General features: G+C 51.7%; 3 protein-coding genes across 5 annotated transcripts; all 3 read left to right on the forward strand.

The window, feature by feature from the left end:
- Positions 1-11: 11 nt before the first annotated feature.
- Positions 12-3,659, forward strand: ALDOC (aldolase, fructose-bisphosphate C). 2 transcript variants are annotated; one of them, XM_060133080.1, is made up of 10 exons: positions 64-146; positions 746-799; positions 1,233-1,354; positions 1,441-1,652; positions 1,766-1,820; positions 1,915-2,075; positions 2,197-2,280; positions 2,524-2,698; positions 2,839-3,038; positions 3,168-3,659. In XM_060133080.1, the coding sequence occupies exons 3-10, from the start codon at positions 1,243-1,245 to the stop codon at positions 3,261-3,263; spliced, it is 1,095 nt and encodes a 364-aa protein (XP_059989063.1). In that variant the 5' UTR covers positions 64-146; positions 746-799; positions 1,233-1,242; the 3' UTR covers positions 3,264-3,659. The 2 variants fall into 2 exon arrangements, with proteins under 2 accessions (XP_059989062.1, XP_059989063.1); XM_060133079.1 differs by lacking the exon at positions 746-799 and having other exon boundaries at positions 12-146.
- Positions 3,660-5,399: 1,740 nt separating this feature from the next.
- PIGS (phosphatidylinositol glycan anchor biosynthesis class S) lies at positions 5,400-16,744 on the forward strand. Of its 2 annotated transcripts, none has more exons than XM_060133659.1 (12): positions 5,400-5,456; positions 5,586-5,876; positions 5,961-6,072; positions 9,277-9,366; positions 9,786-9,877; positions 11,345-11,552; positions 11,835-11,977; positions 12,695-12,809; positions 13,705-13,850; positions 14,406-14,506; positions 15,294-15,504; positions 15,863-16,744. In XM_060133659.1, exons 3-12 carry the CDS (start codon positions 5,970-5,972, stop codon positions 16,136-16,138), a joined length of 1,485 nt encoding a protein of 494 aa, XP_059989642.1. In that variant the 5' UTR covers positions 5,400-5,456; positions 5,586-5,876; positions 5,961-5,969; the 3' UTR covers positions 16,139-16,744. The 2 variants fall into 2 exon arrangements, with proteins under 2 accessions (XP_059989642.1, XP_059989641.1); XM_060133658.1 differs by having other exon boundaries at positions 5,737-5,876.
- A 137-nt stretch (positions 16,745-16,881) lies between these two features.
- On the forward strand, positions 16,882-23,736 carry UNC119 (unc-119 lipid binding chaperone). The gene is made up of 5 exons (XM_060133660.1): positions 16,882-18,255; positions 21,752-21,865; positions 22,380-22,482; positions 22,594-22,766; positions 23,032-23,736. The coding sequence occupies exons 1-5, from the start codon at positions 18,033-18,035 to the stop codon at positions 23,142-23,144; spliced, it is 726 nt and encodes a 241-aa protein (XP_059989643.1). The 5' UTR covers positions 16,882-18,032; the 3' UTR covers positions 23,145-23,736.
- Positions 23,737-25,934: the final 2,198 nt, after the last annotated feature.

Below are 25,934 nucleotides of genomic sequence, written 5' to 3' on the forward strand. Positions count from 1 at the left end.
AGGTGCTGGCCCCGCCCTCCGGGGGAGTCACGTAGCTCTGCAGTCGCCACAGCCTCATTTACAGGAGCCGGGCTTGGAGCCACAGCTGCTGCGGACCTGAACCCGAGCTGCTCCTGTGGCTGCCGCAGCTAACTCGCCGCGCACAGGTGAGGCCCGGGACGAAGCGGGAGTTGCTCAGCATCTCCGCTTCCTCTCCCTGACTCTTCTTTCTGCCTTGCTTACCCTGCTCCTGGGGGCCCCTGGATGTGCCTTCTCAGCTCTCTCCTTACATTCTCTCTCCTTTCTGTCCACTGGAAACCCCACACCACTGCTCAGCTTCTCCCACACCACTCCTTCCTCTTAAGCTCTTATGCAGCTTTTCCAATCCTAAATCCTCTGCCTACTGGATTTTTCCTTGGGGTTAGCCTCTCTCACCCAGACCATTTTAATCTCAGCCTGCTGCCTCTCCTAGGCTGAGTTCCCTCTCCAGTTCTCCTCCCTTCATGGTTCCCCTGGTCTAGGTTCTTCCACCTGACTAGTTAACCTGTCTCACCATCATCTCCCCACAAGTCTCCTCCCTGCTGCTCCTGCATGTCTCCCTCTCTCTCCTCTCAGGCTCTCTCCTCATTCCTTTCAACCCTGATCCTCTGCTCCCATTCTCCTGACTGCCTAGGCAGTTAGGTTCAGGGAATGGAGGAGAGGTTATGGAAGCCTGTGGCCGTGTTTTGTGCCACTCCTCCTCCCTACCCCCACTCTTTTCCTCCAGAAGCTGAGGGAAGAGGGGTGATGGGTAATTTTGCCTCATTCTGAAGCCTCTGAAGTAAGTGCATTTTCCCTCAGGGCCCTGCTGAGGATGAGAAGAGGGAAGGTGGAAAGGCCAGTACTTACGCCCACCTGAAGAAGGGGCCAAATTCAGTGAAAAAAGGGTTGGCATCTTTATTTGGGCAGTAGTTTCATAAGAAGACCTGCAGCTTTGGGGCTGCTCACCTCCCCACCCCCACCCTGGGGCTGGGAAGGGTGCCCAACAGGGACAAAAGGAGATGTGGGAATTGGGGCCCTGAGCCTGCTGGCTGTCAGAGGGATTGGTGCCATTTTAATGCCCAGGACCCATGCCAAGGACTGCTGCTGCCCTGTTCCCAGGCCCTCCTTGTTGGGGTGGAAGGAAAAGGCCATTCCTCTCCATATGGACAGGAGAGGAAGCAGAGGAGGTAGTGGGTGGGGTCCAGCTTTTATACCTTGTCTCCATTCCACAGAACTGTCACCATGCCCCACTCGTACCCAGCCCTTTCTGCTGAGCAGAAAAAGGAGTTGTCCGACATTGCCCTCCGGATTGTGGCCCCAGGCAAAGGCATTCTGGCCGCAGATGAGTCTGTAGGTAGGTGGGGGCCTGTGGTCAGGTGGGGAAGAAGTATCCAGGGAGCCCTGGGGATGACCTTCCCACCCTACTTCGTTTGCCCCCAGGCAGCATGGCCAAGCGGCTGAGCCAAATTGGGGTGGAGAACACAGAGGAGAACCGCCGGTTGTACCGTCAGGTGCTGTTCAGTGCTGATGACCGTGTGAAGAAGTGCATCGGAGGTGTCATATTCTTCCATGAGACACTCTACCAGAAAGATGATAATGGTGTCCTCTTCGTCCGTACCATCCAGGATAAGGGCATTGTCGTGGGCATCAAGGTGCAGCCACTGGCCCTGGATGGGGGCTGAGCGTGGAAATAGGTGTGTGGGTGTGAGGGGTGGCAAGCGGAATCCTGCCTGGGTTCAGTTCTGTGCCTGTGTTTCCCCTTCAGGTTGACAAGGGTGTAGTGCCTCTAGCCGGGACTGATGGAGAAACCACCACTCAAGGTACAGGAGGGGTGGGCTTCAGGACCACAGGGTTGTTGGGTGGTTGCTGCTGGCAAAGAGGAGCAGAGTAATGAGGCCGGCACTATGCCTGCAGGGCTGGATGGTCTCTCGGAACGCTGTGCCCAGTACAAGAAGGATGGCGCTGACTTCGCCAAGTGGCGCTGCGTGCTGAAAATCAGTGAACGCACGCCCTCAGCACTTGCCATTCTGGAGAATGCCAACGTGCTGGCCCGCTATGCCAGCATCTGCCAGCAGGTGTGCCTGTGTGTGTGACAGGGGGTCAGATGGGTGCTCTGTGCCTGGGGGTGAGAGGGTTACATGGCTTTCTTCCATCTTACCTACTGCCCATCCCAAGATACTCTGCTCTTACCTGCAGAATGGGATTGTGCCTATTGTGGAACCTGAGATCCTGCCTGATGGAGACCATGACCTCAAACGTTGCCAGTATGTTACAGAGAAGGTGAGTCCACACCTGGGCACAGACATATACCACAGAGAAAGCCTGACAGGGAGCCTGTTCCCCACAGTCCCTGGCTCAGGTGCAGGCACCTTCCTCAAGCACTCTTTTACTTGATCCCAGAATGTACCTGTGAGTCTGACCTATACCCACCCTCACAGTCATGCCCACCCAGCCCTAGACAGGGAACATAATGTAGTGAGTGGCAGGGGCCCAGAACCTTAGTAAACCTCCTCTGATCCCCAGGTCCTGGCTGCGGTGTACAAGGCCCTGAGTGACCATCACGTGTACCTGGAGGGGACCCTGCTCAAGCCCAACATGGTGACCCCTGGCCATGCCTGTCCCATTAAGTATAGCCCAGAGGAGATCGCCATGGCAACTGTCACTGCCCTGCGTCGCACTGTGCCCCCAGCTGTCCCAGGTACCACCCCGCTTCCAAACCTGTTCCTTTCCCTAAGACCCATTCTCACGTTCTTCCCCCGTTCTTGTGGCCTCCAGGGGTTCCTTACCCTGGAAAAATAAGGAGTGATCAATCAGTGTGTCTTCTCTTCTCCACCCTAGGAGTGACCTTTCTGTCTGGGGGTCAGAGTGAAGAGGAGGCATCTCTCAACCTCAATGCTATCAACCAATGCCCCCTTCCCCGGCCCTGGGCCCTCACCTTCTCCTATGGGCGTGCCCTGCAGGCCTCTGCACTCAACACCTGGCGAGGGCAACGGGATAATGCTGGAGCCGCCACTGAGGAGTTCATCAAGCGGGCCGAGGTTGGGAGCTAGAGGTGGTGGGTGGGGAGGTGGTGTGTAGCCAGGCAGGGTCAGCGCCCAAAGGCTGTAGTCTGGGAGGGTTCAGCACCTGTGGACTGGGTCAGCCTACTTACCCCCTTCCTTTTGCAGGTGAATGGCCTTGCGGCCCAGGGCAAGTATGAAGGCAGCGGAGAAGATGGTGGAGCGGCAGCACAATCCCTCTACGTTGCCAACCACGCCTACTGAGTACCCACTCCATACCACAGCCCTCGGCCCGGCCACCTGCACCCAATTTTGCCTGTAGTTACGGCCAGGGCCAAGTAGCCATGAAGAGCCACCCAGCACTGAGCAATCTTCCTTTTTTCTCCTCCCCTCCCCTCTCCGATTGTTGCACCTGGGACCATTGGATGGGAGGATAGGGAGCCCCTCATGACTGAGGGCAGGAGAACTTGCTAGAAGTCAGAGCAGGATGCCTGGGTCTCCCCCGTGCCTCTGCCAGCCCCCACAGTTTCCCCATGATGGGGTTGCTTCTCCTTGGGCTCTCCTTGCCCACCCTCTCTCCTGGGATCAGAGGGTAGGGCACCAGAGCTGACTCATGCTTTGGGTACATACCACATAGCAAATAAATGGTAGCAAAGCATGCTACTTTGTCTGTCTTCTTTACACATCCAATTCCCACCTCCCAGTTTCTGATCTCTGCTGACTACTGTCTCTGAGCCCTCTCCGACTGTGGAGGTGGAGAGGGTGGGTTTTGAGTTTTACTGGGCTTTAAGTTTGGGGGGGGAGGGGCACACCCAGTCACCATTCTCAGCTCAGCCTCTTGCTGTTGATGTCCGAGGCTGGAGCGTGGCAGTATGGAGGGCTGTGAGTCTTTCGGGAACTGCCACTTCAGAGGCACTTGGCAGCAGGTGCAGAAGGATGGAGTGAGGCAGGACTCAAGCTGCTTCTGAACGCAGCTTTTGCACATGGCCCCAAACTGGGATAAGAGGCGATGGGAGGAGTCTCTCACCTCTCAGCTGTGTTAAGCCCTAATGAGGCTTGACACATTTCACCAGGGGGAGCCACTGCAGAAGGAGCGCCTGGGTTGCCCAACAGGGAAAATCCCCAGGGCTCAGCGATGCCCGACACAGCAGGTTATCTAGCAGGTTGCCGAGAGCTGTTGCTCACGCCCAGTTGGGATAGATAGGGGCACAGAGGGAGCCAATTTAAGGGTCTGGGCAAGAGCAGTCCTGGTGAAGTCTCATAATGAACTTTGACCACTTAGCTCGGACGTGGGGCTGTAGGTGGAGCACCTGGGTCTATCTGAGCAGATGAAAAGATGAGAGAACCTGCTGTGTGTTCTGTGTGAACTGGGGAGGCCATGCTCTGTGTGAAGTGCACAACCAATGCTCCGCCCAGCTAATTATTGCAATATGGGAGTGTAGGCCGATTGTGGCCTGATCTTGTATTAATAAAAATAGCTCAAACTTAACATAGCAGTCTCCTGCCAGGCCCTATTCTAGTCACTTTACAGTTGTTAACTCATTTACTACAACAATTGTACATAAAGTAGATACTATTGCTATCCCTATTTTATTTATTTATTAAAACAATTTTATCTTTCTCGGCCACGTCACGGGGCATGCGGGATCTTAGTTCCCCGAATCGAACCCACGCTGCCTGCAGAGTCCTAACCATTGGACCGCCAGGGAATTCCCTGCTATCCCTATTTTAATATGAGGAAACAAGCACAGAGAGGTTAATTAACTTCTCAAGCTCACTCAGGTAAAGTGGTGAAGCTGGGATTTGAACCCAAGTGATCAGGATCATCCAGAATTCTGTGCTCATGAATTTTCAAGAATTTTAAGTGAGGTATTCAGACTTTAACAAGTTGTAAGTGAATTCAAATGAATTTTAAAAATATTAAATGAGCTAAATATCCTAAAAACGTACTATTAGCTTGCTCCTCCGAAAGAGGAGCTCTATAATAGGGATGATAAACAATGATCGTGATAAGCGACTTTCCGTGTGCTCTTTCCATGAATGACCTCATTTTAGTCAAGAATCTCCATTTTTCAGATGAGAACACTGAGACTTACAGCTTCCCGTGGTCTCCCGGCTAGTATTTAACAACTGCAGTTTGCGCTCTTATTCCCTGGGCTAGGAGTGGGTTCCACAAGGAAGCGCAGGGTGTCTTCCAGCAAAACCGAAACCCGCACAGCTCCTCAATAGCCGGGGCAGCGTCCTTTCAAGCTCTGGAAGAAGCTCTCTGCGCACCCCGCCCACCCTTCGTCGGTTTTCGTCTGGAGTGCCGCTCGTGATTGGTCGCGATCGCTGCCGTGGGCGCGCCCACTCCTTGCGGGTTTCCGATTGGGGGAGGCCTACGCAGCTCCTCCCCTCGGCAGCAAGAGTGGTTGGAAGCGAGTATGGCGGCCCTGGGGGCCGCAGCTACAGACCTAGGTGCGGCGGCATTCGGGAGGGGGCTGCGGCTCGCGGATTGCGAGGGAGGAATGCGGGGGTGGGGACTGTGTTGTGCCAGAGGTCCCGCGGATGGGGGTTCGGGGTTCGTCTCATACAGCATCCCTTCAGACTAGGGTCCGGGCCCCTCGCCGGGGAATCCCTTCGAGTGCGGGCTGAGAGGTTCTGAGTACAGTTTGCCGGGGCTCCTCCGCGTCGGGGGTGGGGCCGGCACCCGAGCCCACCTCTGGCGGCGCCTCAGTGGATCCCCCCGTGTCCCCAGAGGTGGTTCGAGGCAAGCGCGCCGCTCTCTTCTTCGCCGTGGTGGTCATCGTGCTGGGGCTGCCGCTCTGGTGGAAGACCACGGAGACCTACCGGGCCCCATTGCCTTACTCCCAGATCAGTGGGCTGAATTCCCTGCAGGTAAGACCTCGGTGGTGGAGGACCAGGGGACAGCCCACCGGCAAGATGGAGACTCACTGATGGCCCTGATGCTTCTTCCCGCAGCTCCGGCTCATGGTGCCGGTCACTGTCGTGTTTACCCAGGAATCAGTGCCATTGGACGACCAGGAAAAGCTGCCCTTCACCGTTGTGCATGAGAGAGAGATCCCTCTGAAGTGTGAGTTCCTGATCAGGGCTGCCTTTCTGGTCTGAGTTCAGTCCGCAGATAGGTTGGATAGGAGGAGCATGGGTATCCCGTAAAGGTGATTACAAACTTATTAAAAGGCCACTTTGAATGAACAGTGTGTTTGCTAAGAAAAAAAGCAGCTTTAAATTCAGAATTCACCATTAAAGGGGCAGTTTTATTCATAAAACAGTTGTGCTACCTGATCAGAAGTAGGTGATGCTCATTATGGGTTAGGGGAGGATGTGGGATGTAGTGGAATGAACACAGGGTTTGGAATCAATTTGGACTTACATACAGGCCTTATTCAGTTTAACATTAAATACTTTACGGAGTGTTAGGCACGTAGGTATCAGGAATTTGGGGATGAATAAGAAATTGATATTGGTTTCAAGAAATTCATAGGTAGGGGAGAGAGACAAAGAAATCTCAGAAGTATGTAAGTATATAAGAAACAGAGATTTTACTTAAGAAAGAGACTATAACTGTCTGGAGGAAAGAAAGGTAGAGAAGGCTTTGAGAGCTGTAATTTTTAAGCCAGATTTTTAAAGGATATGTAGGAATTCAAGTTAAATAAGGAGGAGAGGGAGGGATAACACTAGTTAGTAATAATGATAGCTAATATTAGTTGTTCATTATATGCCAGAAACTCGGTGAAACACTTTACACGTGTTGCCTCATTTAATCCTAACATTATGATCCCCATTTTAAGTCTCTTGTCTCTTTTATTATATACCAGCTCTCCCTACCCCATCCCAATATACTTGTTTTCATTGATTTGTTGGAGAAACCAGGTCATTTGTTTGATAGAACATCTCACATTCTGGATTTGGCAGATTTCTTCCTCTTGGTTTCATTTAACTTATTTCTCTAGTATCCATATTTCTTATAAACTGGTAGTTAGATCTAGAGGTTTACTTAAAATCAGTTTTTTAATTTTTTAAAATTTATTTATTTATTTAATTTATAATTTGGCTGAGTTGGGTCATCATTGCTGCTCGCGGTCTTTCTCTAGTTGCAGAGAGCGGGGGCTACTCTTTGTTGTGGTGCAAGGGCTTCTCATTGCAGTGCCTTCTCTTTGCGGAGCATGGGTCCTAGGTACACAGGCTTCAGTAGCTGCAGCACGCGGGCTCAGTAGTTGCAGCGCGTTGGCTCAGTAGTTGTGGCTCGAGGGCTCTAGAGTGCAGGTTCAGTGGTTGTGGCACACGGGCTTAGTTGCTCTGCAGCATGTGGGATCCTCCCGGACCAGGGCTCGAACCCGTGTCCCCTGCATTGGCAGGCGGATTCTTAAGCACTGCGCCACCAGGGAAGTCCTAAATTTATTTTTTGGCCGCACTTTGTGGCATGCAGGATCTTAGTTCCCCGACCAGGGATTGAACCCGTGCCCCCTGCAGTGGAAGCACAGAGTCCCAACCACTGGACTGCCAGGGAAGTCCCCAGGTTCAGTTTTTTTTTTTTTTTAACATCTGTATTGGAGTATAATTGCTTTACAATGTTGTGTTAGTTTCTGCTGTATAACAAAGTGAATCAGCTATATGTATACATATATCCCCATATCCCCTCCCTCTTGCATCTCCCTCCCACCCTCCCTATCTCACCCCTCTAGGTGGTCAGAAAGCACTGAACTGATCTCCCTGTGCTATGCAGCTGCTTCCCACTAGCTATCTATTTTACGTTTGGTACTGTATATAGGCACATATATACAATGGAATATTACTCAGCCATAAAAAGAAGCGAAATTGAGTTATTTGTAGTGAGGTGGATGGACCTAGAGTCTGTCATACAGAGTGACGTAAGTCAGAAGGAGAAAAACAACTACTGGATGCCAGCACATATATATGGAATCTAAAAAAAAAAAAGTGGTTCTGAAGAACCTAGGGGCAGGACAGGAATAAAGACGCCGACGTAGAGAATGGACTTGAGGACATGGGGAGGGGGAAGGGTAAGCTGGGGTGAAGTGACAGAGTGGCATGGACATATATACACTACCCATGTTCAGTTTTTTAGGCAAGAATACTTCACAGTTGGTGTGTTGTACTTCCTATCGTGTTATATCATGTAGTGGCCTGGTTGTTTCACTTTGGGTGATGCAAAGATGATTATTTAGTTCAGATATTGTCAGCTTGACTTCTGTATTTTAGTTCTCGGTCAACCTTTCACCTGATGATTTTAGCATCTGTTGATACTGGAATCCATTTCATTAGGTTGCAAAATGGCAATTTTTAAATTCTGCCATTTCTTCTGCATTCTTCTGGAATTCTGTAAAGAAGAACTTTCCCAATAAATTTTAGGTTCAGCTTGTCAAGTTCCAGGTGGCGAAAAAAATCCCTTTGGGATTGCCTTACATGTTTAGATTAACTTGGAGAGAATTGATATTCTGAGAATATTTAGTTTTTCCAACTAGGAGCCTTGTATGTGTTTCCATTTTATTCAGATCTTCTTTTATGTCATTGAGTAAAGTCTTGGTTTTTTTTTTCTTACAGTTTTGTACATGTATTCCTGGATATTTTTATATTCTTTATTGTTACTGCAATTGGGATTTTTAAAAATATTGCTTTTTTAATTAGATATTGCTGGTATTTATTAGAAAGCTACCCATTCTTGCATTTTCTTATAATAGTTTTTTAGTTGGTTCTCTTTGATTCCCTTTGAAAATAATTATACTACTTCAAAAAGTGGCCATTTTGTCTCTTTCTTTCAAATATTCATGTTTCTCTTTTTTCACTTATTGCATTGGTCAGGAACTTCAGGAAGAACAGTGCTGAATAATAGGGGAGATAGCAGGCATCCTTGTTTTCGTGCTAATTTTAATGGAACTATAGTGTTTTGTCATTAAGTGTGCATCTTATTTTTATCAAGAATGTTCACTGAGTTTATTTTGAGACATCTATTGAAACGATCATATGGTTTTCCTCCTTTTACCTACTAATGTAATGAATATTGTAATAGATTTCCCTGTGGGGAGGGTACTTCAGGTTGAAGGTGCACAGCGAGAGGCAAGAGCTGGGCAGGTGGAAGAGGTGGAGTGTCATGTATTTATATCATCCATGCAGAAATCATTAGAATTGGCTGTTGCTTCTTGGTATTTCTCTGCAAACAATCATCTTGCTCTCCTCGGACACTGGACAGCATTAGGGCTGGAAGGGTGGGCAGAGTCTGACATTTGCTCTTCTCATCATGCTTCTTTCTCTCTCTAAGACAAATTGAAAATCAAATGCCGTTTCCAGAAGGCCTATCGGAGGGCTTTGGATCATGAGGAGGAAGCCCTGTCATTGGGCAGTATACAAGGTACTAGGAGGGGTGATCATTTTAACAGGAAGCCCTCTTTTTCCTTCTGATCTCTAAGTGTGTAGTTTCCATATCTTGTCCTTTTTTTTTTTTTTTTTGGGCCTGTGCTGTGTGTCCTGCAAGGATCTCAGTTCCCTGACCAGGGACTGAACCTGGGCCACGGCAGTGAAAGCCCGGAATCCTAACCACTAGGCCACCAGGGGACTCCCTCCATAACTTGTCTTAACTCCAAAATCTCTCTGGGAAGGCTGGGAATGAGATACCTTGTGTCTCAGCCTGGGCCACCCAGGGCCAGACCTGGCCACAGTGTCAGCTGGGTGTGAGCGGGAGGTGGAGTGATGGGTTAGGCACCGTGTGGGAACCAGAGGGAGAGGGAATGGTGTTTGCGCTCCTGGTACACCACCTGTTCTTGTCCCCAGAGGCAGAAACCATGTTTGCTGAGCCATCGGAGCAAGCAGAGGGCTCCCTGACAGTGTACGTGATCTCTGAACACTCCTCACTTCTCCCTCAGGTAGGGTGAGCAGATAGGCTGCGGACATGCCTTCTCCCTTCAGCTTGTCCTCTCCTAAGTCTCCTTCTTGCAGTATTGCTGCCCATTCCTTCCGTTTGCTACAGAAAACTCTCCTCAAGTATTTTTTAAAAAGAATGCAAATAGGGATTGTTTTCATTGACTCTGGGTCTTTCTAAATCCAAGGCTTGTATGTGGTTAAAGTTCCATTTTTTTAAAAAATAAATTTATTTATTTATTTATTTGGGCCGCATTGGGTCTTCTTTGCTGCACGTGGGCTTTCTCTAGTTGCAGTGAGCGGGGGCTGCTCTTCGTTGAGGTGCGCGGGCTTCTCATTGCAGTGGCTTCTCTTGTTGCGGAGCACGGACTCTAGAGTGCAGGCTCAGTAGTTGTGGCACACAGGCTTAGTTGCTCTGTGGCATGTGGAATCTTCCCGGACCCGGGCTCGAACCCATGTCCCCTGCATTGGCAGGCGGATTCTTAACCACTGCACTATCAGGGAAGTCCTAAAGTTCCAATTTAAAGTGGAAAAAAAATCAATAGGGTTAAAGAAGCTGGTTTGAATGGGCTGTGATGATAATATGAGCAATACATTGACCTTTTCAGTTTCTGAGCAAAAGGTTTGGTGGGAGCTGTACCAGCTACCATTTTATTTTTTAATTTATAATGAAATATTAATTATTACAAAAAGATGAAGGAAAATTTTAATAAACATCCATGTACCCACCCCTAGCTTGCAAACTATAATACAGCCCTGTGCATCTCCATGATTATATCCCACTCCCTTGCAGCCAAAGGTGACCATAGTTTGTATGTATCATTTTCATATTTTTCTTTCAAGTTTTATCACATATATCTCTATAAACAATATGTTTAATTTTATATATTTTTGAACTTTATATAAATGCCGTAATGAAGCGCATGTTCTTCTCTAGTTTTCATTTTGCTTGACCTTTATGTTTGAATCATCTATGAAAATATGTCTAGTTGAATCTAATACATTCATTTAAAATTCTGTCTAATGTTTCATTGTATAAACATATCACAATTTATCCATTCTGTTGCTGACAGGCATTTGGATTGTCTCCAGTTTTATCCTATTACAAATAATGCTGATGTGAAAATTCTTGTACTTGCCTTTTTGCCATTTGCCATTTACTTATATCAAACTTTCCAGTTGTTTGTTTATTCTTGCTCAGCATGCCGTCTCTTAGTTTCCAGCCCATGAAGATATAGCTGTTGCCTGCACCTATGTCATCTGGGAAGGAGAAGGGAACTGAAATGAATGAAAACACTCATATATACCCATAGCTCAGAAATGTTGACGTAATAGTTCCCAATGAGTCTAGAGAGAGGTGCAGTCCTGTTGGTCGGTGGCAAAAGGCCAGATTCTCAAAGACAGGAGCCAGAGTGCTCTTCTGCTTTCTTCCCTGAGCCGTGGGCATTCTGTCCCTTGCTTGCCCCTCATAGGACATGATGAGCTACATTGGGCCCAAGAGGATGGCAGTTGTGCGGGGGATAATGCACCGGGAGGCCTTTAACATCATTGGCCACCGTGTAATCCAAGTAGCCCAGGCCATGTCTTTGACTGAGGACGTGCTTGCTGCAGCCTTGGCTGACCACCTCCCAGAGGACAAGTGGAGCTCTGATAAGAGGCGGCCTCTCAAGTCCAGCTTGGGTAGGGTGACCGGGCTGTGCCACGGGAAGGGAGAGGGAAATGAATCATGTGGAGACAGTGGGGCAGGAGGGGAATCTGCATGCAAACTCTTCACTCCTTTCTTCTGTGGTTTCATATTTTTCTTAAAGCACTCGGTGTTCCTCATCCCAGTTTTATCCTCCCTTTGCGTCCATGATGGCAACCAGCCCCATTTCAGAGGAGAACCAAGTTCAACTCAGCCAGGGGTACAGGCTGCCTTTGATCCACAGATGCCTCTGGCTTCCCTGACTCCTGTTTTTATAGGCTATGAAATCACCTTCAGTTTACTCAACCCTGACCCCAAGTCCCATGACGTCCACTGGGACATCGAGGGGGCTGTCCGGCGCTACGTGCAGCCCTTCCTGAATGCCCTCAGAGCTGTGGGCAACTTCTCTGTGGACTCTCAGGTGAGACTGGGAGCAAGTTGAGGAGCCCTTTTCCCCGCTGCACCATCCTTTCCCAAGTCCCTCCATATTTGGCATTTACAAGTGTAGTCTGTTCTTCCAGCTCTTTGAGCTTGCTGATTTGCCAGGAAATTCCTGTGTATGTATATGGTTCTGGGGTCTACTTTTCCTCCTTGGTGTCCAGCTTGGGGAGTTTTGTCAATGCTTGTTAAAAAAGTAACTTCCTTATGGCTCCCTCTGGAACTGTATTCACCAGTTGTGCCATCCTAAAAATTTATTAAAAAACAAACAAAAAAACTTCCTGAGATATGTTAATGTAGTAACAATAAAGATGTGATGAATGTAGTCTTCTGAATTACACAGTGTCCTTTTAGGGAAAAGGTGGGAGAAATTTTTATCAGGTCTTGGTAGTGGGAGAAATTACTTCTGAATAACTGATTTGATTTGATCTTGTGGACACTGAATTATGCTATTCTTTGTTTAGGCTGTGAGAAAGCCTGGTAAAATAACGTGGTGTTCAAAACCTGGATTTAGTGTGTTAACTTTACCCTTGGCTTTGTTATTTTTTTCCCTACTCCTGCTTTCTCTCGGCCTTGATTTTTGTCTCTTATATTTTGCCCTGCCTAATGGTTATCTTTTTAAGGCACCTCAAATCTTTTGGGGGGACAAATTGGAATATAGCTCAGTAGACAAATAGTGTGCTCCCTCTTTGCTCTACAGATCCTTTACTACGCAGTGTTGGGGGTAAACCCCCGCTTTGACCCAGCTTCCTCCAGCTATTATTTGGCCGCACACAGCCTCCCCCATGTCATCAACCCAGTGGAGTCCCGGCTGGGTGAGTTCCTGACCATGAGGGTCTTTCTGCCAGGCCGGGGAAGGACCCTGAAGGCTCAGCCTGGGGTGGGAGGCGGGTTATATATAGCGATGGCTCCCAGGTTGGGTTGGTCCAAGGGCGTTGAGGAGGTGCTGGGCATTTAGGCTCCTTTTTCACGATAGTCTGTTGACATCTCCATCTCCACACTGTCACATCCAAAAGCATTGATTAAACATTCCCAACACTTTTTATAAACAAATGGATAGGATGCGTCTCCCTCCCTGCAAGCCATCCAGGAAAAATATGGCCACACGTGTAGGAAAGACAGCAGCAGAAGTACAGGAAGGCAGAATTTGAATCGACAGTTCTGCTGATTGAGGCTGAGGAACCTTGAAGCTGGGGTTCCAGTTTTTCACTTTGGCGCTGGTACCTCAGAAGAGTAGGTAGTACAGTACAGTAGAACTGTAATAGAGGCAAACCAAAGGGAGTATATCACTAGTTGTGGAATTTTAGGCACCAGGGTTAGGCCAGTGTGGACCAAGGGGTATGGGTGGGGCAGCACATGAGGCCTTGACGAATTCCTCCTCCCTCCCTGCTTCCCTCCTTCCCTCCCTTCTTTCCTACAAGGTCCAAGGGACTGCTTTATGGCACTGCCGAAAAAGGTGGGAGGCTGTTGGAGGAGAGGCGATTTGGGGGCAGTTTGAGGCTGAGGACTGCACTTCATGTATGTGGCACATCTCGGGAGAATGCTGAGGTTGTTTAGCACAGAAACCCAGGCCTGGAGGATATCCTAGTGATTATCAGTTGGGGAAAATGAGGCCCAGAGTGAGTGACCAGCAAGTTAGAGGCTGACCTAGACCTAAGATCTAGACCCAGCGTGTTTGGTGTGCTGACTCCCCTTCTCTTTGTGCCACAGGATCCAGCGCTGCCTCCCTTTACCCGGTGCTCAACTTTCTACTCTATGTTCCTGAGCTTGCCCACTCCCCCCTGTACATTCAGGACAAGGATGGCGCTCCAGTGGCCACCAACGCCTTCCACAGCCCCCGCTGGGGTGGCATTATGGTATGGTCACACCACGGAGACCCCAGAGCCCAAACGTCAGGGGTGTTCGTTGAGACTGTTCTTCTGTTGTTCCTCTGGTGTCCTCTGTGGCCCAGCCTGGGTTGGGGGGTGGTGGTGAGGTGCTGTGAGCTCGTGCCCCCCACCGCCCCCCACCAGCCCCACTGCTTCTTATTTCCATCAGTGTTTATAGTAGGACCCTTTTGCACTTGCAGTTTGCGCTGACTTAGGACTATTCTGTGTATAACTTAGATCTTGGCCCTGTTTGTGGGAGTCTTAACAAGGTTGGGAATGTTGTCTCCCCTGTTAGATTGGAGTTTCTCATGGGTAGGAACTTTAAAATGGAATTAAAAATATTTCTTTAACAAGATTTTTGAGGGAGTAGAGGAGATAATTTATATAAAGCTCCTAATAGCAGGTATTCCAAAAATATTAGGTTTGTAATTTTTAAAGAGCACAGAGTATGTCTTCCTTTCCTCTCATGGCCTCCAGAGTGTCTAGGGCAGAGCTGTGCATGGTCCTGGCGTGATGTTGAGGCACCCTTATTTCCCCCTGCAGGTATACAATGTGGACCCCAAAGCCTACAATGGCTCGGAGCTGCCGGTGAGAGTCAAGGTGGACATGGTGCGGGTGATGGAGGTGTTCCTGGCTCAGTTGCGGTGAGGTCCTGGGGAATCCACTTGGGGGCGAGGCCACTGAGACTGACCACAGTCTCCTGGGCTGAGTGCAGTAAACCCTCACTTGGCAGGGACACCTTGGCTGTGCCTGGAGCCCCAAGGAAACCAAGAAAGGTTTCCAAGGATCACTTCATCCTTCTCTTAAGAAAGACTAGTTGTTGACAAAAAGCGTTTTAGGAAAAATAGGCTCATGAATGTCAGGTCCATAGGCTGTGATTAGGGATGCTTAAGAAAATAGCTGTTAATTCTTGTGCGAACGGATCTATTGATAGTGGCTTCCTGATGCCCTGTGTTGAGTATTCTAAGGCTGTGTCTGGGCTCATCAGGAAAGAGGATTCTGATTGATTAGCAATGTCTGCCATGGTGCAGGGATAGAGAGGCACAGCACGCATGCCTTGTCAGAGGTGGTCCTGGATCATCCCTTAACTAAGGCTCAGGGGCCCCATTTGTCCAAAGAGAGGGTAGACAGGGTGAGGGGATTAAACTAGTTGGTGTTAATTAGAAATATTTTAGCCATGGAACCTTTTTTCACACAAGATCTTATAATATAGAAACAATATAGAAACAGGTAAAAGTGAAAAACCACTAGTTAAAGTGGGGCTTGGGGCTCTGTGTTACTTAGTGTTGCTGCTCACCCCCTAAGACGCTAAGGCACTTCCTACAACCCCTGTGGTTCTGGGTGAGATCGAAAATCCTAATAGTTATTCTAGGAATCCTAACCATCTTCTCCCACCTTCTGCCCCTCTGACCTTCTTTGCTGTTCCTACAGGCTACTCTTCGGGATTGCTCAGCCCCAGTTGCCTCCAAAATGCCTGTTTTCAGGGCCTAAGAGTGAAGGGATAATGAGCTGGGAGCTGGACCGGCTGCTCTGGGCTCGGTCAGTGGAGAACCTGGCCACAGCTACCACCACTCTCACTTCCCTGGCCCAGCTTCTGGGCAAGATCAGCAACATTGTCATCAAGGACGATGTGGCATCTGAGGTAAGCAGGCAGGGGATGGATTCTGTGGCCTAGGACTGGAGTGGCCAGCAGGGCCCAGGGTGTGGTGAAACCAGAGAGCCATTTGAGGTCCAGAGGATGTGTGGGCATGCCATCCTTGAGTGCCCAGGCTTCCTCTAGAGGTCAGTGCCAGCTCCCTAGTAAGGAGTCTAAGTGCGGGTGTGAGGTGTTAAGCAGGCACTAAGAAGATACCCCCTAGCCCTTTTCTACCGGCCTCCACATATCCTGGGCGAACTCCAGGCAACCTGCCTGGTAGACGGAAGACACAGTGAGGCCCTCTCCCACCCTCCCCACCAACCGATGCCTAGGACGTTTTGGTAACTCCCTGCCCCTTTCCTAGGTGTACAGGGCTGTAGCTGCAGTCCAGAAGGCAGCGGAGGAGTTGGCCTCTGGGCACCTGGCTTCTGCCTTCGTTGCCAGCCAGGAAGCTGTGACATCCTCAGAGCGTGCCTTTTTTGATCCCTCGCTCCTCCACCTCCTCTATTTCCCTGATGACCAGAAGTTTGCCATCTACATCCCACTCTTCCTGCCTATGGCTGTGCCCATCCTCTTGTCCCTGTTCAAGATCTTCCTGGAGACTCGCAAGTCCTGGAAAAAGCCTGAGAAGATAGACTGAGCAGGGCAGCATCAGTAGGAAGCCTTCCTTTCCAGCCAGGAGGGGAGGTGTTAGATTGAGAGGCACATAATGGGGCCTGCCACAAATGACTTGTCTCCAGCCTGCTCTGTTGCTACTCCAGCAGTCAAAGTATAACACTCCTTCCCGTTCTTCTGACTCAGGTCCCTCCCACTCTTCATCCCCCCACCCCCCACCCCCCTATCCTCAAAAGACACATCATCTGGGCCTCCTTACCCGGCCTGAACTTGAAGGCCCTTTTCTGTCTCCCTCTGGAGCAGGGGCAGCTTGTGCTTCTGCCCTGTTCCTCACAGTCCTCTTGCACTGAGAGGAAGCATTAGGGGAAAGCCCTGGGTTGAATTCTAGGGCCCTTCTCTCCACGCTTCTCTCTAACCCCTCAGGGAGGGCCCTAGCACTGCTCTCATAGAAGGGGCCAAGCACCTGTCACCTCTGGGACCTTCTCCTTGACTCCCCTCCCTCCTGGCTGGCTGTACCTGTTGTGTGCAGCCTGATGCTGGGTGTGGCAGAGGTTCCCTTCACCCTTTCATAGAGGCAGTGTGGTGAGCGGGGAAAGTTCTGGACTTGGGATTAAACATGCCTGAATTCAAACCCTTGCTTCTGTACTTATCATCTGGGGAGCTTTGAACAAGCCACTTAATCCTCTCTGAGCCTCAGTTTTTCATTTGTTAAAATAGTACTAATGATACCTCCCCTACAAGGTGGTTGTGAGGATTAAATGTGATGAGCCTGTGATAGTATCTGGTATATTCTGGGCTCTCAAGAAACATTGGTTGAATGTGAATTGGAATGATATGAAGTATGAGCATACCTTTCATTCTTCATTCGTGTGTAAGTAATGGTTTCCTGGTGTCTGTCCTCCTGGGCTCACTGGTCCATTTTGCTTCCACCTGGCCATGTGCTCTTCTTGCCTCCATGTCCTGGAGGGCCCTGTGGTGGCTGGACATTGTAGGCTATTGTCCTTCGATATGTCCTGGGTTGTCTAGCAGGGGGTCTGGGAGAGAATAGCTTGTACCAGTGTAAGCCCTCAGATACTAACTGATTCATAAATTCAAAAAAAGAACATACAGTTGACCCTTGAACAACGTCGGGGGTGGGGTGCCCACCCTCTGTGCATTCAAAAATCAGAGTATAATTTATATTTGGCTCTGTTGATCTGCAGTTCCATATCCAGAGATTCAGCCAACCCATCGTGTAGTACTGTAGTATTTTCTACTGAAAAAAATCCACAGATAGGTGGACCCACGCACTTCAAACCCATGTTGTTCAAGGGTCAACGGTATTGAGCACAGGCTGCACGGGGCACTGTGCTAGGTGCTGGGTATTATAGAGAACAAAGACAGGATCTCCACTTTCACTGAACTGGTCTTTTAGGAGGCGGAGGCAGTGAGCAAATGAAACTAATTTCAGATAATGCATTAGAAAGAAAAAACAGGCTGATCAGATAGTGCCTGGGGGTGTTTGAGAGGGTCTCTGAGCAGATGACATTTGAGCTGAGACCAGAAGGACAAGAGGAGGCCATCTGGGGGAAGAGCATCCCAGGCAAAGACCCTGAGGTGGGAACTTGCTTGCGGGCAGAGGGAGGGGCGGAGTGGCTAGAGTACATACAGCGAGTAAGAAGGAAAAGGTAGCCAAAACCCCTTAAAATCCCTATCGAAAAAATGAAAGAAGCCCAGGGCGGGCCGCCTCCCTGCCCCGGGTGAGTAGCCCAGGTGGGCGGGAGGTGGGCGGGGCCAGTACCGGGCCCACCCTGGGGGCGGGGCGGCACCTGGGGCCCCTGCCCGGCCGGGGGCGGGGCTGCGGACGCTCCCCCTTCCCTCGGCTCCAGCTGGCGCAGGCAGCCGCCGCGGCAGCAAGCTGGCTGCGGCCCCGGGAGGCCATGAAGGTGAAGAAGGGCGGCGGCGGCGGGGCCGGGACGGGGGTGGAGCCCGCTCCAGGGGCCTCGGGCCGGAGCGTGGAGACCAAGACGGAGCTGCAGGCGGAATCCGAATCCGGGTCCGAGTCGGAGCCGGAGGCAGGCCCGGGGCCCAGGCCGGGGCCGCTGCAGAGGAAGCAGCAGATCGGGCCGGAGGACGTGCTGGGGCTGCAGCGGATCACGGGCGGTGAGCACCCGCGAGGGAGCGCCTCCCGCGGGCGGGAGCGGGAGAGCACGAGAGGGGGCCCTCGAGGCGCGCGGAGCCCGGGCCCCCGCCCCCTTTCCCGCCCTCCCCCCGCCTCCCCTCCCCCACCAGAGTCCCCCTCCACGTCTGACTCCAGGCCTGAGATCTCATGTTCCCCCTTCCCTTGATCTCTCTCTGCGTCCCTCTTGTCCCTTTAGAGATTTATTTCCACCCCACTCCTTCCTTTTTGAGGAGTCCATCCCCCTTTCCCAGGTGGAAGTGGAGCAACACCTGCAACTGTGACCCCTTCCCCACAGAGTCTTCAGAGCCCTTTGAAGATTTTCTCTGCAATAATGAGGAAGGGGGCTGAGTGCAGTCTACCCTCAGTCTCCTCCACCCTGGAGGCTAGGTGGAGGCTGAGTTACTAGGGTGGTATCAAAACCCTCAGTTCTCCCCGACCATTAATGCCTTCACCCTGGACACCCCAGGAAGTCTGGGGCCATCCCCCTCCCCAGGAAAGGACCTGAGGAGGAAGCTTCAGTGGGTTGGCTCTGGGCGCTCTCAAGGGAGTGGGTTAATGCCCACCCTTAGCCTGGACTAGGGCCTATCCTGTTTTGGGAGGCCAGGTCTCCACTGTGGTTGAGTTTCTGAGCTGGACTGCCTAAGTTGAAGTTCCAACTTTGCCATGTAATTGACTGTGTGACCTTGGGCTAATAACTTCACCTCTCTGAGCATATTCATCTGTAAAACAGGGATAATGATACCTACCTTGCAGAGCTATTGTGAAAATAAATCCTCTGATTTTGCACCATGCCTGGCATGCTGTGCATGCCCTGTAAATAGGGCTCTTTTATCAATAGTACTGAGGGCCCCACAGGACTGCTCATGGCTGCTGCCTAGAGGCAGACAACTGGGCATTCAGGGCAGGGGAGGGGGTCACCATAGGCAGGGAACAAGGACTGGAAAGTCTCATGGCAGAGGCAGTGGCTGAGCCTCAAAGAACAGAAGGCGTTTGGAGTGGCCTACTACCTTGGCCTCATTGATTAGTAACCCTGCCGCAGCTCCCTCTGAGAGAGCAACTCTTGGGGCTCCCCTGTGGGGGTAGGGGGCAGATGCTGGGGTGGAGCTGAGCTCTGGAGCTGCAGGAGCAGCAGAGACCAGGGCTTCCAAACAGAGCTGTGGAGGAGACCGTGGTGGCAGGTCTAGGCCTGTGCGTCTGGGTCCTCGGGCGACCAGCATCTCCCGTCTCTCTGAGCCAGGCAGCAACCATTCTTGGCTAGGCCCCCAGAGCGCTGAGCTGCCTTACCCAAGCAGGCACTGGTAGAGGGAGGGGGCCCGGGTCAGTCCGATGTTCGTGCCAATTGGGCTGTAATTGGCAACAGCAGCATTTAGGATTCAAGTTAGCTCTGGGGCAGAACTTACTTATAGGGTGTCTAACTTGTCCAGGTCCTAGGTAACTTTAGAAGTTATTTTGCAACTATGGGGGCTTCCAACCCATGTACAACCGTGTGTCTCTGAATTTGGAGGAAATTTATAGCCCTTAGACATGCGGCATCTGCTGTAGATGAGCAGAGGAAGAGTCTTCACAGGAGCCCTTTCTTTTGTAAAAGTTGAGAACAGGCCTCCAGGACTCTCCTCACTGACACCCCTGCCTGGTCTCTTCTGACCTTAATCGCACAGGTCTGAGGTTTTTTGTTCCTGGATTACTCAGCCCTGAATCCAGCTTAGGGAGCTATTTGTGGCTGAGGGGAAGGGAGCAGTTGTGTTCTGAGCCCTCGGCCAGTCTGCCCCTTATCTGGCCTGACCCTCGGTCCCAGGCCTCATCCTTCTCTAGCAGAGGGAGGGAGTGGAGGTGGTGTCCTGAGCCATGGGCCTCTCCTGTTCCTCACTTCCTCTAGGGACAGAGGAGTTGATAGGTTGAGTTTGCGGCAGAATAGACTGAGGTCATACTGCAAGTTGTTCTCAAATGAGAGGAGAGGCTCCAGAAGTTAGAGAATGGGGGAAGAAGGAGGACTTTATGGGGAGCTGGGAGTTGGGCAACTAGGATGCTGTTCCCAGTTCTGCCACATCCTCTCCTTATGCCCTGCACCCTCCTTCTACATCTTTGGATTAGTGCTTACTTTCTGTGAAAATAAGGTGTGTACAGTGTGAGGTAGGAGTTGCCTACTTCCATTCCTCCTCCTCTCCTCTCACCACCATGGGCTGTGATGGGCAGGCCAGGGCTCAGGCCCCTCCACAAGCCCTATGTAGTCCCTGCTGGACCGCAAGGTGCCAGGTGGCTACCAGGAGGGCTTCCTGGAGGGGGCTGCCCCAGGCTTGAGGGAGAGAGAATGACTTTACATTCACTTCCTCTTCCTGCCCCAGAGGAATAAGAGGTGGTCTAGGGACCTGGAGGGTGATTTCCGGGCTTCTACGTGGAGGATGTGATGCTATGCAGGCTGACAGCACCAGAGCCCCCACTGCACCTCTCTGTTCCTTCCTATTTGCTGCCAGGGCCTCCTTGAGTGCTTGCAGTTGCTGCTGCAAGAGCGGTGAGGGTTGGATCAGGCCCTGCTATTTCTAAGCTTCCTCAGGCAGGGCCCACCACTATTCCTGGTTCCTCTTCTGGGCTTGAGGACTTCCCTTGCCCCATGCACACCCCCGATGCACCTGCCACACCCTCTTACTGGCCTTGCCTGTACTCTTCTCTCGGGGGGTGGCTCAGCATCAAGGCTGGATGGATGACCTTTGAGGGGGTTCCCTCTGTTTGCTAAGGCCTCCTCCTGCTTGAAGATCAACAGGGATGGGAGCAAAGGTGGCTCCCTTCCCCCCAATATTCCAGGCTCTGGGCTTGAGTCAGCAGAGCTTTGGCTAAGCTGCTTAAGGGAGCTGGGTTGGTGTAAGCCTCTTATGGGGAGAGGAGGGGCCGGGGTGGGGGGTGAGGAGGGATAGGGAAAGGGTTGTTCGCTTGCCCCAGCACTACCCAGGTCAGAGAAAGTCCTTGTTTGACACACCTAGATGTGTGCCAGGGGTGGCTATGGGGTGGGGGCGGGGGCATCCTCTCCCGAGGTAGATCTGTGTCACCCCTGTTAGAGTGAGGTTCCTAAAAGCAGGGCTCTATCTTCCCTCTCATGGTGGCGGGGGAAGGGCTCCCCATCAGATTAGAGACTCATTTGGTTAAACGTCACCGAGCCAGTCCTGGCAAAGCAGAGGCTGGAATAAGGGCCCTCAACCCCTGGGTGGGCGGCAAAGTGTTGGCAAGCTGACCTTGTCCTCCACCCTGCCCCCAGAGGCTACCAGGATGGAACGATTTGTCTCCCATTAGATCCCAATGGCAGAGCTATGTCTCCCGCACACTATGGGGGCTCCCCCAGGGTGGGGGCTCAATTCTCTCTTTCTGCAAGGCAGTGACCTTAGGAGCAGGGAAGGTGGTAGCTAGTTCAGGGTTCCACTAAAGCTGAGTTGGCAGCAGGGGCTTCTGGGCAGGCCCCTTCCTTGCTCAGCCGCCCGTCTCCCCTAGACTACCTGTGCTCCCCTGAGGAGAATATCTACAAGATTGACTTCGTCAGGTTCAAGATTCGGGACATGGATTCAGGCACTGTTCTCTTTGAAATCAAGAAGCCCCCAGCCTCAGGTGAGTGGGTTGGGTGGGCCATCGACAGAGGGAGGTGGGCGAGGGCTGTGAAATGGGCTGCCTAGGGACTCCTCAGGCTACAGAGGAGTCAGAGCAGAGCTGGGATTTGCACCCAGGCCTTCTCAGGAGACACCAGGCAGGGGGGCCTCTGCCTGGGGCTGGGCCTCTTCTTTTCCTTCCTTGTGCTCCTGGGGTTAGACATCTTGGCAAGACAATCCTGCCTCTTCAGTCCCTGCCAGCCTGCCCCCTGCAGGCCCCCTTGGGAACTGCAGTCCCAGAGGCGCCAGGTCTTTTTGTCTCTTGCGGCTCAGGGAATCTTGGTTGAAATTGGTGACCCGCTGACCAGTTGGAAGCAATTGGAAGCATTCAGCCAGTGGTCTGAACCCTCAATATACATCAGGATCTCCTGAGGAGTTTTGAAAAATTCAGACAGATGAGGGCCCTGGGGTGAAAGCCCGGGTGGGCATGGGCCCCAGCCTGAAACCCACTGAGCCCCAGCTGGGGTGCATTACAGAGCGGTTGCCCATCAACCCACGGGACCTGGACCCCAATGCTGGGCGCTTTGTCCGCTACCAGTTCACGCCTGCCTTCCTTCGCCTGAGGCAGGTGGGAGCCACGTGAGTCACTGGGCCGGGGTGAGGGCTAGGGGTGGGGGCTGAGGTGCGGGTGAGGGTGGTAGGGAGCCCTTCTTGAGTCCCAGCTCAGCCCCGCCCCCTTCTCTCACTCAGCGTGGAGTTCACAGTGGGAGACAAGCCTGTCAACAACTTCCGCATGATTGAGAGGCACTACTTCCGCAACCAGCTGCTCAAAAGCTTTGACTTCCACTTTGGCTTCTGCATCCCCAGCAGCAAGAACACCTGCGAGCACATCTATGATTTCCCCCCTCTCTCTGAGGAGCTGAGTGCGTGGGCAGGGCCCTGTGGGAGGGATGCAGGGGGACTCAGAGAGACCAAGTTGTGGGGAGTGTGGGTCTGAGCCCCTTTCTTCCCTCCCTGGGTCTCTTGTGTCCGGCCACCATTCGTGTGTCATCTGTAGGGAAACTGAGGCTCAAAGAGGCTGGGGGAACTCTTTGTTCAGCTTGTCCACGTCCCCTAGTCCTGAAGCCCCTGCAGTGGCCTGGCTCAGGCTTCTGACCTTTGCCCCAACTGGCTGGGTCTCTCTTGCAGTCAACGAGATGATTCGTCACCCATATGAAACACAGTCTGACAGCTTCTACTTCGTGGATGACCGGCTGGTGATGCACAACAAAGCAGACTATTCCTACAGCGGGACGCCCTGACCCCCAAACCAGCCCCTACCCCAGGGGGGTCCTGGGCCCGCAGCCGTGACCACCCCAGCACTCACCTGCCAGCCCCAGGTCTTCTGCCTGGGCAGTGCTCCAGAAGCCCTGAACCCTTAGTCAGTGTTGGGAGGGCGGGTGCCTGACGTCCCCCGTCCAAGTCTGTGCAGCCCGTGGGGCCTGGCACGTGGGGTGGGGTGGTGGGGGCTGTTTGCCTCCATAGCCAGGAAGACTTCCCGTGGGAGGAGTAGCCAGGACTTGCGGACAGCCGAGCTGGGCCTCTTGGGCCCAAGTTGCAGAATAGTGTTCCCCTATCCAGGCTTTGACTAGGTCGGGGCAGGGACCCATTCCCTGTCCCCTGCCCACCACTGACAGGCCATTTAGAGTTGTAAATTCACAGAGGAAGGTCCTTGTGGGGTCTGGCAGTCAAGCTTCCCAAGGGGGTCTGGGCCCTGACCACAGCGCCGGCCTCTACCATCAGGGGCTGAGATCCTGCCTGAGGTGTGGGAGGGACCTGCCCAGATTGCAGCCTGGGGTAGGGGTTGGACCAACTGTATATAGTTTTCAATAAACTCTTTCTCCTTTTCTGTTCTCTGGTTGTGGGCCAGCATGTGCGTGTGGTGGCGGCTGAGGGGGCCGTGATGTGGTCCCAGGGCCCTCCTGTCTCCTAACCCGCTGCAGCCTGACCCCCACCCGGCATCTAGAGTCAGCACTTAGTATGTGTTGCAGCTGGAAAGGGTTTTTCCTTTGATAAGGAAGGAGACCCAGGCCTTGAGAGGGGAAGCTTTGGCCAAAAGTCGTAGCCAGCCCTGAAGAACAGAGAGAGGCTGGGACAAGGGCCCCCGACTCTACGGTGGGAGGGGAGGTGTTGGGGAGGTGGCCTTGCCCTCTACCACACCTTCCCTGACCCCCAGAGGCCACTAGGACCATTAGGTTGTCCTTTTAGCCCTCATCAGTGAGAGAAAGCTGAGGCCTGGAGCCATCTTGCCCTCAGCTTCCTTGGGGAGGCCCTCTGGCCTGGCTGCCCTGCATATAACATCACCCCAGTCCTACCCCAGACCCAGCGGAGGTCTTTGTTTCCTTAATGGAGGAAATTCAGGAACTGAGATCGGTGGAGAGTTTACTGCAGGGTTTACAGCTTACTGTTCCAAGTGCCAATTTGGATACACGTGGCGCTAGTCTGCCCTCTCCCTCTCTGGGCTGAGGAATTCATCTAACCCTGAGGGGCCTAGAAGGGCTGGAATTCAACTGGGTTCTGTGGAGCACTTGCTGGGGGCCAGGACCTGGGCTGAACTCTGGGATTCTAAAATGAGAGAGACACAGGGAACAAATACCTGTCCCTAGAATGAGATGAACTGGGCATACAGGGGAGCAAGAGTCGTCCTGCTTCGAGGGTCCTAGGGAGGATTCTTGGAAGAATCTTATTCACCCCAGCATTCAGGGCACAAACAAGGGATTCAGTCTCAACTCCTCCCTGTTTCCAGCTCCATCCAATCAGTCACCAGTCGTGGAGATTTCACCTCTTAAAAATCTCAACTTCATCTACTTCTCTCCAGTTCCTTCACCTCTCAATCGAATTCCTACAGTTACACTCCTCAACACCCCTCTGCCACTACTGTGCTAGTACGTGGACTCTGGAGCCAGACTGCCTAGATTTGCATCCTGACACTGCCACTTAATAGCTGTGCAATGTTGGCAGTGCAAGTTAACCTCTCTGGGCCTGCATTTTCTGAAAAATGGGTATAAGCCTCAGAATTGATTGTGAGCAGTCTAAGTTAACACATATAAAGCACCCAGGCTTGGGCCTAGCACTCAATATATATTGGCTATTGTTAGCTTCATTCTTTCCAATCCACCCTTCACTCAGCTGCCAGAGATAATCTGGCCGGGTCATTCCTGCTTAGTCCTCCTCAGTGGCCCACCATTGTCAGAAGCCCCAACACCTGAACCACAAGGCTCCACAGGTCTTTCACGTTGTAAATATTCACTTTCTTAAATGCAGCTGATAAATCTTGCCTCCAAACCTTTGCTTTATGCCGTTCACTGTGCCTGAATGCTCTTCCCTCATCTCTTCCTGTCAAAGTCGTCCTAAATTTTCAAGCATGTGTGATGGTGGCTACCTGGCTCTACTGGTGTTCAGTGAGCAGGGGACCGGAATGCCAAATGTGCTCCACTTAATGGGACACTCAGTGCTAACCGTCCACCCCTCACAATGGAGGGTCACTGAATGAGCGTGTGTAACCCCAGGAAGGCCAATGAGCATTTGAGAGCAGGGCAGAGGGAGAGGAACCAGTGATGGAGACAGGAAGAAAAGCTGGAGAGGTGAGGACAGGAGCCTGTTTGGGAGCAGGCTGTGTTAAAACTGAGGGAAGAAAGAATTTCACCAAGAAGTAAGTGGTCAGCAACTGTCAGCTGTCACAAAGGGGAGGAAGGGGCGTGGGATGGGAGGGGGTTTTGGTTTGCAGATGAGGCTGTACAGGTATACAAGTGTTTGGAGTTGGAAGTGTTGTTTTGAAGGTTACAAGTATACAGAGAAGGTATAGCAAGCAAGAGGGACTTTTAGGCCAACACAGGTGTCAGGAAGAAAACCTCCCCTACCACTCTGGTACCAGTCCTCACTGCACCTGCTAAATCGAATCGGGTTGGGGTCCTGGATCGGGCCTGCTGTACTTCCACCTTCAGATGGATAGGGAGGTCCCTGTTCTGAGGTCCTCATCCTGGGAGCATGTACCAAAGAGGCCCTCATCTGAAGAGGTCTGTGTTCCCTGGGCCTGGAGGAGCCTGGCTGGG

This window comes from Lagenorhynchus albirostris, chromosome 20, assembly GCF_949774975.1.
Source record: "Lagenorhynchus albirostris chromosome 20, mLagAlb1.1, whole genome shotgun sequence".
NCBI classification, from domain to species: domain Eukaryota; kingdom Metazoa; phylum Chordata; class Mammalia; order Artiodactyla; family Delphinidae; genus Lagenorhynchus; species Lagenorhynchus albirostris.

Coding starts and splice junctions, on each gene's coding strand:
- PIGS (XM_060133658.1), top strand. CDS start 5,423: ATGGCGGCCCTGGGGGCCGCAGCTACAGACCTAG. Junction 9,878..11,344: donor ACTCCTCACTTCTCCCTCAG/GTAGGGTGAGCA, acceptor TGCCCCTCATAG/GACATGATGAGCTACATTGG. Junction 14,507..15,293: donor GTGTTCCTGGCTCAGTTGCG/GTGAGGTCCTGG, acceptor CTGTTCCTACAG/GCTACTCTTCGGGATTGCTC.
- UNC119 (XM_060133660.1), top strand. CDS start 18,033: ATGAAGGTGAAGAAGGGCGGCGGCGGCGGGGCCGGGACGGGGGTGGAG. Junction 21,866..22,379: donor CAAGAAGCCCCCAGCCTCAG/GTGAGTGGGTTG, acceptor GGTGCATTACAG/AGCGGTTGCCCATCAACCCA. Junction 22,767..23,031: donor CCCTCTCTCTGAGGAGCTGA/GTGCGTGGGCAG, acceptor TCTCTCTTGCAG/TCAACGAGATGATTCGTCAC.
- ALDOC (XM_060133079.1), top strand. CDS start 1,243: ATGCCCCACTCGTACCCAGCCCTTTCTGCTGAGCAGAAAAAGGAGTTG. Junction 1,653..1,765: donor GCATTGTCGTGGGCATCAAG/GTGCAGCCACTG, acceptor TTTCCCCTTCAG/GTTGACAAGGGTGTAGTGCC. Junction 2,281..2,523: donor GCCAGTATGTTACAGAGAAG/GTGAGTCCACAC, acceptor TCTGATCCCCAG/GTCCTGGCTGCGGTGTACAA.